This window comes from Sardina pilchardus, chromosome 7 (genome assembly GCF_963854185.1).
Source record: "Sardina pilchardus chromosome 7, fSarPil1.1, whole genome shotgun sequence".
Taxonomy (NCBI): domain Eukaryota; kingdom Metazoa; phylum Chordata; class Actinopteri; order Clupeiformes; family Clupeidae; genus Sardina; species Sardina pilchardus.
Window position 1 is genome coordinate 13312629 of NC_085000.1, and position 14060 is coordinate 13326688.

Here is a 14060-nt window from a genome sequence, read left to right on the forward strand (position 1 = left end):
CAAGGTTGCAAAAAATTGACGCATCCCCTTTGCCACTGTTAATGAAAATAGATGCTATCAGACAGATAGCTCTATCAAAAGTGCAACACTTCTTCTCGAATGTGCATATTTCAAGAAAAGTTCTGAAGGACTTAAACAACACAACTGTTAAGACAGTGAGAGGATGGCTCGGTCTGAACAGTCACACAACCCGCGATGTCATTCATCACAGCAGACGTGAGGGGGGCCTAGGAGTTCCAGACTTCGAGTGGACTTACATCGCCACTAGACTGTCACACTTACTAAGCATGCTAAACAGTGACGATAGCACCGTAAGAGAGATGGCCCGTGCCTCCCTTTTTCTCGACCTTGGGAAGCGCAAAGTCCCCCTCGCCCGAGAACCGGAACCCAGCTTTCTAGGATTCCGTAAGAAAGCGAATGGCAAACTTGACACTCATGCCGCCGGTTTTGGGGTCAGATCGGACTGGCCTGATCTCAACGATCTCTGCAATTGGACTGGTGTTGACTTGCAGTGGTCTGGAGTCGATACCACACATGTTACACCGTATGAAGTGATGATTAAGGACGAAAACATCACTGTGACTGCAACAGTACTGCAAGACGGTCTGCGCTATTCAGTTCCACCTGGAAACAGCCGTGCGTCTCTGCTGTCAATCAAACACCAGCAGCGTCAGAGACATTGGAGAGGATTAAAACTCCAAGGAAAGCTTGCATGTATCCCCTTTGCTGATCACTCCATCTCACACACAATTTTTCACAATTCATCTATTGATGAAGACATACTCATTTTCACAGTCAAAGCCAGGCTTCAGGTATACCCAACAAGGTTAAACCTGTCAATCTGGTATCCTCGTTCCCACTCACCATTGTGTATGCATCATGGACAAGAGCAAGTCATAGAATCCATGTCACACATATTAAATGGCTGTCTTTTTTACAAAGGTCTTTACATATCCAGGCATGACAGGATTGTGGACATTATATCTGAGAAGTTACCATCGTTATTCTCGCCACATGTGTCAATACATGTAAATTGTGTTGTTAAACAACAAATGTTTTCCAAGTGTTCCAGAGAAATGTCTGTGTTCTCTGAGTTAAGTGCCACCAGGCCTGATATTGTAATCATTGATGAGTACAATAGGGATGTGTTCATCCTGGAAGTAGGCTGCTGTTTTGATTCTTGTCTAGAGGAGCCTTACTTAACAAAGCTAGTAAAATATCACCCTCTTGTACAGACAATAACTAGCCTTGGCTACAAGTGTCAATATCTGGTGCTCATCTTTGGGAGCCTGGGCCACGTGCATAGGCTTGTCATTAGGGGTCTCAGGATAGTTGGCTTTACAAAAGCAAGGGCAAAGCAAATTGCCAAATACTGCTCAATATCCTCCATTATTGGGAGTCGCCATATATGGAGAAGAAGGTGTTGTGTGTATCCATAAAATCTGCTGTTTGAATTGTCATCATGCTCACATTGGTGGATCATGCCTTAGCAATGTTCTGCATCTGTAACATTTATGTCCTTTTGTACATTTATTATGAATTGCGGACATAAATAAAGTAGTTAAAATGTCTGTCCGTATGCACGTCTGAGTGTGTGTGTGTGTGTGTGTGTACACACATGTGCTTGAGGTTCATGATGCAGTTGGTGCAGCAGGTCTGTCTGTGTCTGTGTGTATGTGTATGCAAGTCTATATGTGTGTGTGTGTGTGTGTGTGTGTGTGTGTGTGTGTGTGTGTGTGTGCGCGTCCGTACCGGTACTCCGTGGCTCATCAGTGTGTTGGGGTTCATGATGGTGACCAGCTGGTGCAGCAGGTCTGGCTGCGACTCGAAGAGCTCGGGGGCCAACTTCCTCATCACCGCCTCCAGCTGCTCCGCCGCATAGCCTGGGGCCCCATACCACGTCTTGGGCTCCCCCCTAACACACACACACACACACACACACACAGGGAACACACACACACACACACACACGCACACACGCACACACACAGGGAACACACACATGGAAAAGTATGTAAAAGATGGCACAGACCCTTACCAGATAAGTGATCACATGGTGTTACGAAAAGGGAGAGCAGTGTATATGTTGTGTGTGTGCATGTTATACTGTAGTGGGTGAAGTGTGTGTGGGTTCACTAAGTACCCGTGTTGATGCGTTATTACAGTGTGTGTATGTGTGTGTGTCGTACTAGTTTGGGTAGGTGATGAAGCTAGTGTGTGTGTTTGTGTGTGTATGTACCAGTACAGTGATGGAGTAGCTCCAGTGGTCCTCTATGTGTGTGTGTGCGTGTGTGTGTGTACCAGTGCAGGTAGTTGATGGAGTAGCTCCAGTGGTCCTCTATGTGTGTGTGTGTGTGTGTGTGTGTGTGTGTGTACCAGTGCAGGTAGTTGATGGAGTAGCTCCAGTGGTCCTCTATGTGTGTGTGTGTGTGTGTGTGTGTGTGTGTGTACCAGTGCAGGTAGTTGATGGAGTAGCTCCAGTGGTCCTCTATGTGTGTGTGTGTGTGTGTGTGTGTGTGTATATCAGTACCAGTGCAGGTAGTTGATGGAGTAGCTCCAGTGGTCCTCTATGTGTGTGTGTGTGTGTGTGTGTGTGTGTGTGTGTGTGTGTGTATATCAGTACCAGTGCAGGTAGGTGCAGTCCAGTGGTCCTCTATGTGCCAGCAGAAGGAGCTGAAGCACATGCCCACGTACAGCCACATATGTGTGTGTGTGTGTGTGTGTGTGTGTGTGTGTGTGTGTGTGTGTGTGTGTGTGTGTGTGTGTACCAGTGCAGGTAGTTGATGGAGTAGCTCCAGTGGTCCTCTATGTGCCAGCAGAAGGAGCTGAAGCACATGCCCACGTACAGCCACATATGTGTGTGTGTGTGTGTGTGTGTGTGTGTGTGTGTGTGTGTGTGTGTGTGTGTGTGTGTGTGTGTGTGTGTGTGTGTGTGTGTGTGTGTGTGTGTGTGTGTGTGTGTGTGTGTATATCAGTACCAGTGCAGGTAGTTGATGGAGTAGCTCCAGTGGTCCTCTATGTGCCAGCAGAAGGAGCTGAAGCACATGCCCACGTAGAGCCAGGGCAGCGTCATGCCACAGATGTCGGCCGTCACGTGGGTCAGCACCGACGGGCTCATCATCGCCATGTTGTTCAGGTTCCAGCCGCAGCTCAGGTACTTCTGCACACGCAACACACACACACACACACACACACACACACACACACACACACACACGGCATGAGCACGCTACTTACACACAAGTCTTACTCTCTCTGAGTGGGTTCAACTAGCATCTGTGTGTTTTTGAGCGTGTGTGTGCGTGTGTGTGTGTGTGTGTGTGTTTGTGAGTGATCTAGTCTAGTCTTCTGGTGAGATCTGCCGAGAGTGATCTAGTCTAGTCTTCTAGTGAGATCTGCCGAGAGTGATCTAGTCTAGTCTTCTAGTGAGATCTGCCGAGAGTGATCTGGTCTAGTCTTCTGGTGAGATCTGCTGAGCGTGTGTGAGCCCGATCCTCCTTCAGGTGATCTAGCCTGGTCTTCAGGAGCTTCAGGTGAGCTGTGAGGAGTGATCTAGTCTGTAGGGGCCTTGACTGCACCGAGGTCTACAGGTGTGTGTCAGCTGTGACTGGGGAAACAGACAGCTGCTGGACATACAGACAATATGTGTATGCGCGCGCACGTGTGTGTGTGTGCGCATCCGTGCATGCGGCTGGCAACGAGCAGCTGTTGCACATACTGAGTGAGTGTGTGTGTGTGTGTGTGTGTGTGTGTGGAGTGAGGAGTGAGCAGCTGCTGGACACTGAGTGGTGTGTGTGTGTGTGTGTGTGAGTGTGTGTGTGTGTGTGTGTGTGTGTGAGGGCAGAGTGAGGGGGGCAGCTGATGGTCTGACCTCGTCTGCGGGAGCGACCTTGAAGCGTCCGTTGCGTATGGGGAAGCCGCTGCCGAAGTCCTTAGAGGCGATGTCCGCGCCGTACTCCACCGTCACATCCTCCTCAATAGTGCTGGACAGACGCCAGAACTCCTTCTCCACCAGCTCCGTAGGAACCATCTATACACACACACACACACACACACACACACACACACACACACACACACACACACAGAAACAGAAACACACAAACCTTTTAAAGAGATTTGCAAAACTACCGTAATTTCCGGACTATAAGTCACACTTTTTTTCATAGTTTGGCTGGCCCTGCGACTTATAGTCAGGTGCGACTTATATATGAAATTTAACATGTTTTTGAAATTCCAAAATGAAAGAGGAGTAAACATTACTGTCTACAGCTGTCTGCAGCTACCATTCACCCCTTCTCATCATTAATATTAATCTTTTTGGCCTCTGTGTCTAGTTACAGCCTCTGTCTGTTCTTGGTCTTGGATTTTGTGAATACATTTCTGAACGAATACGACTTATAGTCAGGTGTGACTTATATATGGCATTTTCCTCTTCGTTAGGCATTTTTTGACTGGTGCGACTTATACTCCGGTGCGACTTATACTCCGGAAAATATGGTAGTGCTATGAACACACTGTCTGTGAATAAGATACTGTTTGAGGATGAATTTAAAAATATATATATATTCAACTCTGTGATTTAGATCCAGGGAATCATGGGTCACTTCTGACTCATCTGAAGTTATAGAACCTAAAATGCCTTGTGTGTGTATGTGTGTGTGTTTATGTGTGTGTGTGTGTGTGTGTGTGTGTGTGTGTGTGTGTGTGGTTACTTACATGGACGGGCATATTGAAGTAATCTGATTTGAAGTTGTCGGCCATCTGACCGAAGGCTCTGAGGGAGTAATCCCTGCGGGCCTGCTCAAAGCCAAACGCCTCCTGGGGCTTACCACACTCCTGCAACACACACACACACACACACACACGCGTTAATATACACACACGTTAACATACACACATGTAAATACACACATACACACACACACGTAAACACACACGTGTAAACACACACACACACACTATAAATATACACACTGGTAAACACACACACACGTCAACACACACACACAGACGCATAAAATACAAACACGTAAACATACAGTCATGTAAACACACACATACACACCGCAAACGCATGGACAGAACTATTACAGGCAGAAAAACAAAATTAAAGATCAGAAAAACCACACATTACAGAAAGAAACTAGAAAAGCAGTCCGAGAGCGCAGCTACCTCCGCCTGCATTGTTCTTTCTAGGTTGTCATACATTTCAGATCGCCACCACGTGGCCATACCATGCCATTACACCACCAAGCTAAATACATAAATGCCTCTGGAATCCCGACAGAATTACGGATCAGTCCCAAAATGTAATTGCTTTTTCCTTGGGTCATGTCTGACCTTCCCTGAAAATCTCATCGAAATCCATCCATCACTTTTTGAGTTATCTTGCTAACAAACAGACAAACAGACAGACAAACAAACAGACAGACAAATGCCGGTCCCCGATGAAAACATATACCTCCTTGGCGGAGGTAAACAATGAAAATACACAAACGCAACTTGAGAAACACACACACACACACACACACACACACACACACACACACTTCCCAAGCCCAGCCCAAGTCTGAGGTGAAGCAGACAGCAGATGGTGTGCTGGGGCCCAGGGGCCCTCACAAGAGACAAACCAGACACACACACACACACACACACACTTAGCCAGACAGAAGCACACACTCACTTGGGGCATCTTCACACTATCACACATAGACACACAACACTAACAAAGTCTCAGACACACACACAGTCCATAACAGCCACATGGGGCATTTTCACAACACACACACACACACACACCTGTGCCAGACACTTGGGACACCTCCAGTCTCCTTTGGGGACATCATTGAGGGGCGGGATCAGGCAGAAGGTGTGATAGCTGTCATCGCAACCGTCGCATAGCAACAGCTTGTCCTCCTCGGTCCCACTGCCACACACCAGACACACGTAGAGGTCCACCTGCAGACACACACACACACACACACACACACACACAAACACACACACAATTATGATTAAAAATGTGACAAGTACACTATACATATCCCCAAACTTCACCCCTTAACTCAGAAACAAGGCCAAAAACTCATGTGATAACTACACTAATGTCTCTGAGGCAACACACACTCATTAGATAACTACACTAACGTCTGTAAGGCCAAACACACTCATTAGATAACTACACTAACGTCTCTAAGGCCACACACACTCATGTGATAACTACACTAACGTCTGTAAGGCCACACACACTCATGTGATAACTACACTCACGTCTCTAAGGCCACACACACTCATGTGATAACTACACTCACGTCTCTAAGGCCAGCCTCTTACGAACTAATGCTCGCTAAAGTGAGAGATTCAGTGTCAAAGTTCTTTGCTATGTGGGGTAGTTTCCTGACATATATTAAAAATGGGGATCAGTAGAAAATAAGTTGTAATAATAATTGACCTTAGACATTGCGTATTATGGTGTGTGTTGGGGGAGAGGGGGAGAGGGGGAACCTGCTGTGGGGCTATGTTGTGTGTGGTTGTGTGTTTGTTTTTGTTTTGTTGTTGTGTGATAATGTAGTGGGTAAGGATGTAGTTGATAGAGTGTATTATGGTATTGATTTAAATACCTAGTGTAACTGTTTTTTTGCACTATGTTTTAAAATAAAAAAAATGTGTGTGTGTGTGTGTGTGTGTGTGTGTGTGTGTGTGTGTGTGTGTGTGTGTGTGTGTGTGTGTGTGTGTGTGTGTATAGCACTGACATTCTAAAGTGAGAATTGGGTCAGTGGATCAGGGTGCCAGACTGCTCAAATTACACTCTCATTTACACACACACACACACACACACACACACACACACACACACACACGCATGACTGAACACGCATGATTCAGCAATAGAACATCAGTCAATAAACCCAAACACATTTGGTAGCAGAACACACATGGCTCATAGTTTACTAGCAGATTCTAACGTGAACACACACAAACACACACACACACACGTACACACACACACACACACACACACAAGAACACAGGTGCAGACTCAAGGCACACTGCAAAACCTCCTGAAAACCACTGACCTGCCTACACACTTCACATGTGGAACAACCCTGCCTGCACTCCAGCACACACACACCCTGCGGCTCCTCTGAGTGTGTGTGTGTGTGTGTGTGTGTGTGTGTGTGTGTGAGTTATGTGTGTGTCTCTGCTCTTCTGACTAAGTGTAAACTGTGTGTGTGTCTGTGTGTGTGTCTGTGTGTGTGTGTGTGTGTGTGTGTGTGTGTGTGTGTGTGTGTGTGTGTGTGTGTGTGTGTGTGTGTGTGTGTGTGTGTGTGTGTGTGTGTGTGTGTGTGTCTAGATTAGCAGATTGTGGGTTTCACCCACCTCGCTGGGTGTGTGTGTGTGTGTGTGTGTGTTTGGGCTCCGACTCTTTTACAGAGCGCAACCCACACATCACATCCTCCGAGGGGCCGTTGCCATAGCAACGCTGAATGGCAGGCGAGAGCGAGGATGATGTTGGGAGCCTCTGAGAGGCTCGCCAGAGAGAGAGCTCTATTCTGGTCAGGCACCACTGGGGCAGCCCTCTGAGACACGAGGCAGGACCCCACACACACACATAAACGACACAAAGGGAACCTTTCATGGCATCCACATGTGTTCGAACACATCACACTTGTGTGTGGTATGTGCGTATGTGTGTGTGTGTGTGTGTGTGTGTAGGCCGAGTGTATGTGTGTGTGTGTGTGTATGACTTATGTATGTAAGTGTAAGATGTGGGATCGACTGTGTGTGAAAGTAGGTGTATGTTTCTATGTGTGTACAAGCCTATGTGTGTGTGTATGGACCCACCACATGTATGAGACAAAGTTTGTGGTAACTGTGTGTGTGTGTGTGTGTGTGTGTATATGTGTGTGTGTGTGTGTGTGTGTGTGTGTGCGCGTGCGCGCGTGCGTGTGTACTCACCACGCTGAGTATGGGTGGGGGTTTGCGGTAGCTGCGTGTGTGTGTGTGTGTGTGTGTGTGTGTGTGTGTGTGTGTGTGTGTGTGTGTGTGTGTGTGTGTGTGTGTGTGTGTACTCACCACGCTGAGTATGGGTGGGGGTTTGCGGTAGCTGCGTGTGTGTGTGTGTGTGTGTGTGTGTGTGTGTGTGTGTACTCACCACGCTGAGTATGGGTGGGGGTTTGCGGTAGCTGCGTGTGTGTGTGTGTGTGTGTGTGTGTGTGTGTGTACTCACCACACTGAGTATGGGTGGGGGTTTGCGGTAGCGCCCCTTGCTCTTGTCCAGTGATGAGTCGCTGATGAGTTTGGGCTCCAGAGGCTCCGGTTTCACCAGGATGGGGGCCTCTCTCTCTACTGCGCGCACACACACACACACACACACACACACACACACACACACACACACACACACACACACACACACACACACATCAAACAGGAGGTCAACACAGGAGTCATCGTATGTGCATTCCGTGTGCATATGTGTGTCAAACCCAGTTTAGGTTTAGCCACCAGTGTGCCCATGCTTGTGTGCTGTATAAATCTGTGTGTGTGTGTGTGTGTGTGTGTGTGTGTGTGTGTGTGTGTATATAGTAGAGAGAGAGTGTGTGTCTAACCTGGTTCAGGCTTGGCCACCAGTGAGCCCATGCGTCTCCTGAGATTGGGTCGGTTCTCACACACCTCGCCCGGTTCCGTCTTCACACACCCCGACTGCAACAAACAAAGAATTCAATTACATCACACGCGCACACACACACACACACACACACACACACACACACACACACAGAGGCCTATGCCTCTGGTCTCAGTTCATGGGTACAAAAAACAACGCTTTCTCCATATGTGGCGACTGCCATTTATCATAGAAATTGAGCAGAATTTTGCTAGAGCCTTACATACACATACACATACACACACACACACACACCACACGCACACACATAAACACACACACAGAGCTTTCAAGGGCAAGACACACACACACACACACACACACACACACACACACACACACACACACACACACACACACGTGCACACACACACAGTTTCCATCATTCACGCTGAGTGGTCTACATTCAAACTTCCTGTCATGGCCCAATGTATCTGTAGGTAGCCATAATTTGGCATGCGCACACTCTCTTACACACACACACACACACACAGGATGGGGGCCTCTCAACCCTTTCAGAGCGTGTAAAATATTAATGCATTACACTATTACCACATAAACATGTCAATTCAAGTCCCTCCCACTCAACACACACACACACACACACACACGTACACACACATACACACACTCACACATGCAGGAACAGTTAGTTTTGAGTGGTGAGAATGCCTCAGTCTCCAGAGGAAAGAGGAAGACTGTGCGTGTGTGTGTGTCTGTGTGTGTGTGTGTGTGTGTGACTGAGCACTCTGACCAGATCAGCTCAATCACATGCTGCTGTTGCATAGCCACTGAAATTACCATAACTGTTTCCTAACGGACAATAACTGAACGCCTGTTATCTCACACACACACACACACACACACACAGAGTGAAGACCTGTGCACGTGCAAACACACACACACACACACACACACACACACAGAGTGAAGACCTGTGCATGTGCAAACACACACACACACACACACACACACAAAAAGAGAACTCAGACATGCACACACACACACACGCACACACACACTGTGAACTCAAGTTGGATGGTTTCATTGGATGATCTAAAGACTCAAGTGGTAGTTCAAATGTACACTTTAATGAAATGATCAGATCACGGTCCTCATGCCACCACCACACACACACACCCCCTCACACACACACACACACCCACACACACACACACCTACACACACACACACACATCAGCGCTCCGGTGGGCCGTGGCGTACCGGTTTGATTGGCAGGTCGTCGGGGGAGGAGGCGGGGTTGCCCTGGTCCATGCGCTTGGCGCGGCGGGCTGGGGGGGAGGAGTCAGGCAGTGGCAGGGTTCCGCCCATCCTCTGAGGCCCGTCGAGCAGCTTGGGCTCCTTCTCGTCCAGGTCAGGGGGCATCGAGGGCTTCTGCACACACTGGAGGACACACACAACCCATCAGTTATACACACACACACACATATTTCCCCATCAGGTATACACACACACATATATCCCCATCAGGTACACACACACACACACACACATATATCCCCATCAGGTACACACACACACACACATATATCCCCATCAGGTATACACACACACATATATCCCCATCAGGTACACACACACACACACACACATATATCCCCATCAGGTACACACACACACACACACATATATCCCCATCAGGTACACACACACACACACACACACATATATCCCCATCAGGTACACACACACACATCCCTATCAGGTACACACACACACACACACACACACACACACACACACTGTGCCACAGACACAGGCTTTATCCCCAGAAGGCTAACCAGGGCGGTGGTAGCGCAGGAGCTAAGGAGCAAGGAGGCAGCAGCCAGAGAGATAAGGGCTCAGTTCCTGGCTGTCACCGCCGCATCCTTGCGCAAGGCAATTAACCCCAAGGAGCCCTGGGGAGACTGGCCTTTGGAAGAGTAACTGGGTCACTTCTTATAAAGACATCAGCCAAATCCATGAGTGTTACTGTTCATTCACAAGAATTCACCAGTGTCTATGTAGTCAACAGCTCACGCTGCGGTCAATTATTACGATTGAGATGTTTTTTTGAGGGTCTACGTAGTCTTGGAGACAGGGGGAACCAGGGAGAACCAGGGAGAACCAGGGAGAACCAGGGAGAATGCTGATCCTTAGCCCCCCATCTCACCCTAAACCGCATCCTCTATGGCATTCTTACTGTACTCTAGTACGTCACTGTGCAACAAGGTCATTTTTAGTACTTGCTGCACACTTGTTGCAAGCTTTTTAGTACTTAACTTATTTTAGTACTTAAGTAGTTGATGAAACCTCTAATGTGTGGATGTGTGTGTAAGTGTGGAGGCGGAGTCAGTGAGAGGCTAACACTGGTCTAACAAAAGACTATTTAAATTTGGCCTCTGTTCGAAACGGTAAAAACTGCGGCCTTTAAAGATATCTAACTGGGGAGTGGGGCTGTAAGTGCGGTTCGAAACTTAAGCCTAACGCCCACCAGAAGCGTACGCGCCGCGCCACGAAATAAATTAGAATTACATTGTTTTCAATGGAGCAACGGCCACTGGAAACGTCTGCCGCGCAGCAGCCGCGCAGAGATAGAAAACTATTCTAAAATCCTGCGCGGCAAGCCCAGACCGCCGAACACCGCTGAACGCCGCTTCTGGTGGGCGCCGGGCTTTATTCGCTATTCACGATATTCCGTAGCCAACAATGGGCTTCGGAGGGCTAGTTTAGTTTAACTTTCCGGCTTTTGCTATCGTCATGCCGTTGTGTATAGCAAAGATTCTAGAGTGCTAAGCTCATTTTGCAGCTGTTTTCTGTTTCATAACAGAGCCACAGTGTGTATACAACTAAAAAAATGTGTGTGTGTCGGCCTGTCCGTGTGTGTCTGTGTTTGTGTGTGTGTGTGTGTGTGTGTGTGTGTGTGTGTGTGTGTGTGTGTGTGTGTGTGTGTGTGTGTGTGTGTGTGTGTGTGTGTGTGTGTACGAGTGTCAGGTTAGGTTGGATGCAGGCTCTAGCCTACAGGTCCAGTCCCTAGTGAAGGACAGGTTAGAGAGAACAGACTGTCAGCAGATGCTGGCTTAGAGAGCTTAACCTCTGCTGAGCCAACACACACACACACAAGTGCAGAGAGAAAGCAACCTGGCACACACACAAGTACAGGGAGAAAGGGACCTGACAGAGACACACACACACACACACACACACACACACACACACACACACACACAGTGGAGAAACCTGAATTGCACATGAACTCCTCTAAACATAGTGACAGCATAGAGGGAGGAGGGGCAGGAGAGAGAGAGAGGGAGAGAGAGAGAGAGAGAGAGAGAGAGAGAGAGAGATGATGATGATGATGGAGAAATGGAGGGAGGGGCAGAAGAAAAAGAGAGGATGAAAATAATAAGGGAGTCAGCGGAGAACTAGAGGACAGGGAGGAGAGAGAGGGTGTGTGTGTGTGTGTGTGTGTGTGTGTGTGTGTGAAAGAAAGAGAGAAAATGAGAGAAAAAAGACAGACAGAAAACAGAGAAAGATTTGGGACAGCAGATGTCAATCACAGGGATGTTGCCGCCCCTCCCACATGCACCATAAACAAATAAACACAAATAAACACATACTGCTTTACACAACAAGAGCAACGGAGCTCTTTCGCCATCCACAGAAAAGGAGGGAACAAAGAACCAGAAACTCTACCCGTCCTCAACTCAACAGAGTATCTATCTGTTTGTTGTTGTTATTCTATTTCCTGTTTACTCCCCCTCAGCTGCAGCGTTCAACTCCCAGAGTGCCTCAGCACTGCGTGCCTGCTGCTTCCTTAGCGCAGCATAGCGTAGCGCAACGTAGCGTAGCATAATGTAGCATAACGTAGCGTAGCGCATCGTGTTAGTAGGGCTGGTGTTAGCGTAGCCTAGGGGAGACACACACGTACCTTTTCCAGCTCGAAGTCGGCTGTGAATCGCATCAGTTTGGATGCGAACTCTGGGGCCTGGGGCGAGAGAGAGAGAGCCAGCACAGTTACTCAACAATTTTCGGTGACCTCGGCAGGGAGAGGTCACCGACATTCGACCAATCAGCAGCCTAGGCTCCTCTTTCAGGCCCGTGCCTCCATCTTACGTTAGGCTTGCGCACACACACACACACACACACACACACACACACACACACCCAGACACACAGCTAGTAATCATGCTGTGCTATAATTGAATCCTTTTAGGGTGCAGAGGCTACAAGTCTGTGTAGCACATTACATAAGATGCCCAATAAATATATGAACACAAAACACACACTTTAATGACATCATGTAGCATCTAGCGCCTGAAGCGCAGCACACACTCTAGCGGCTGTACACATATATACACACAGACAGACAGACACACACACACACACACACAGTCACACACACACAGCTTGTGTGTATAATCACATTTAAAGCTTTGGGCGTGCATGAGCAGGCCTGCTAGCGCTTGTACACCACAGCGTCATGCAGTATTAGCACTGAGCCAAGGGCTCGGACATGAACACACACACACACACACAGCTAAGCGCCATCATTCCTACTCATTTCTCCCTCCGTGTCTCTCTTTCTCTTTCCCTCCCCTCCCTCCCGCTTTTCCTTCAACAGACTTATCCCTCTATCCCCCATCCCTCTATCCCTTCCTAATTTCATCTCTCCCTCCCTTTCCTATCCCTTCTCCCCTGCCAGAAAATAACTGCCCCCTCCCTCTATCCCCCTCTCTCTCTCCCTCCCTCCTCTCTCCCTCTATCCCCCTCTCTCCCTCCCTCTCTCCATCCCTCCTCTCCTCCCTCCCTCCCTCCATCCCTCCTCTCCTCTCCTCCCTCCCTCCTCTATGCCCTCAGTAGGTTGGCCCCGGACTGGAAGAGGCTGTATGGGTAGAGGATGCCCCCCCCCTCCCTTTATCCCTCCACCTCTGTCTATCTTACTCCCCCTCTTCTTTCCTCCCTCCCTCCATCCCTCCCTCCCTCCTTCCCTCTCCATCTCTCCTCTGTGCTCACCAGTAGGTTGGCCCCGGACTGGAAGAGGTTGTAGGGGTAGAGGATGCGCTCGTAGTGGGCCCTCAGATGGGAGCCCACGGCCTTCCCGGGAGCGAAGCCCATGCGCAGGGCGATCTTGGTCCAGTGCCGGTCCCGGCACACGATGTCAAAGCCGCCCTCGTCCGCCACCAGCTGCACCGGGGATTGGAGGGACCAAAGGGGGACCAAACATTATTATTGCCAAACCTGTTGAGACTGTACACTAGCACGCTACACTATTACTGCCAAACCTGTTGAGACTGCACACTAGCACTGCTGCTTGAATTAGTGTTGAGTGTTGCTTGAGCTAGTGTGAGTGTTGCTTGTGTTAGTGTTGCTTGTATTAGTGTGA

The 14060-nt window shown here is 48.6% G+C and overlaps 1 protein-coding gene across 2 annotated transcripts in view; it reads right to left on the reverse strand.

The window, feature by feature from the left end:
- Nucleotides 1–14060, reverse strand: part of kdm5bb (lysine demethylase 5Bb) — a 38524-nt gene that overhangs the window by 12948 nt on the left and 11516 nt on the right. Inside the window, exons 4-13 of one of the 2 annotated variants that reach the window (XM_062540790.1) lie at nt 13691–13861; nt 12606–12662; nt 9899–10078; nt 8616–8709; nt 8234–8352; nt 5803–5961; nt 4720–4839; nt 3872–4030; nt 2979–3160; nt 1753–1915 (exon numbers count right to left, since the gene is read on the reverse strand). In XM_062540790.1, the coding sequence (XP_062396774.1) occupies nt 1753–1915; nt 2979–3160; nt 3872–4030; nt 4720–4839; nt 5803–5961; nt 8234–8352; nt 8616–8709; nt 9899–10078; nt 12606–12662; nt 13691–13861 (1404 nt within the window). The remainder of the gene's footprint in view (nt 1–1752; nt 1916–2978; nt 3161–3871; nt 4031–4719; nt 4840–5802; nt 5962–8233; nt 8353–8615; nt 8710–9898; nt 10079–12605; nt 12663–13690; nt 13862–14060) is intronic. The other variant, XM_062540791.1, reaches the window with a different exon arrangement.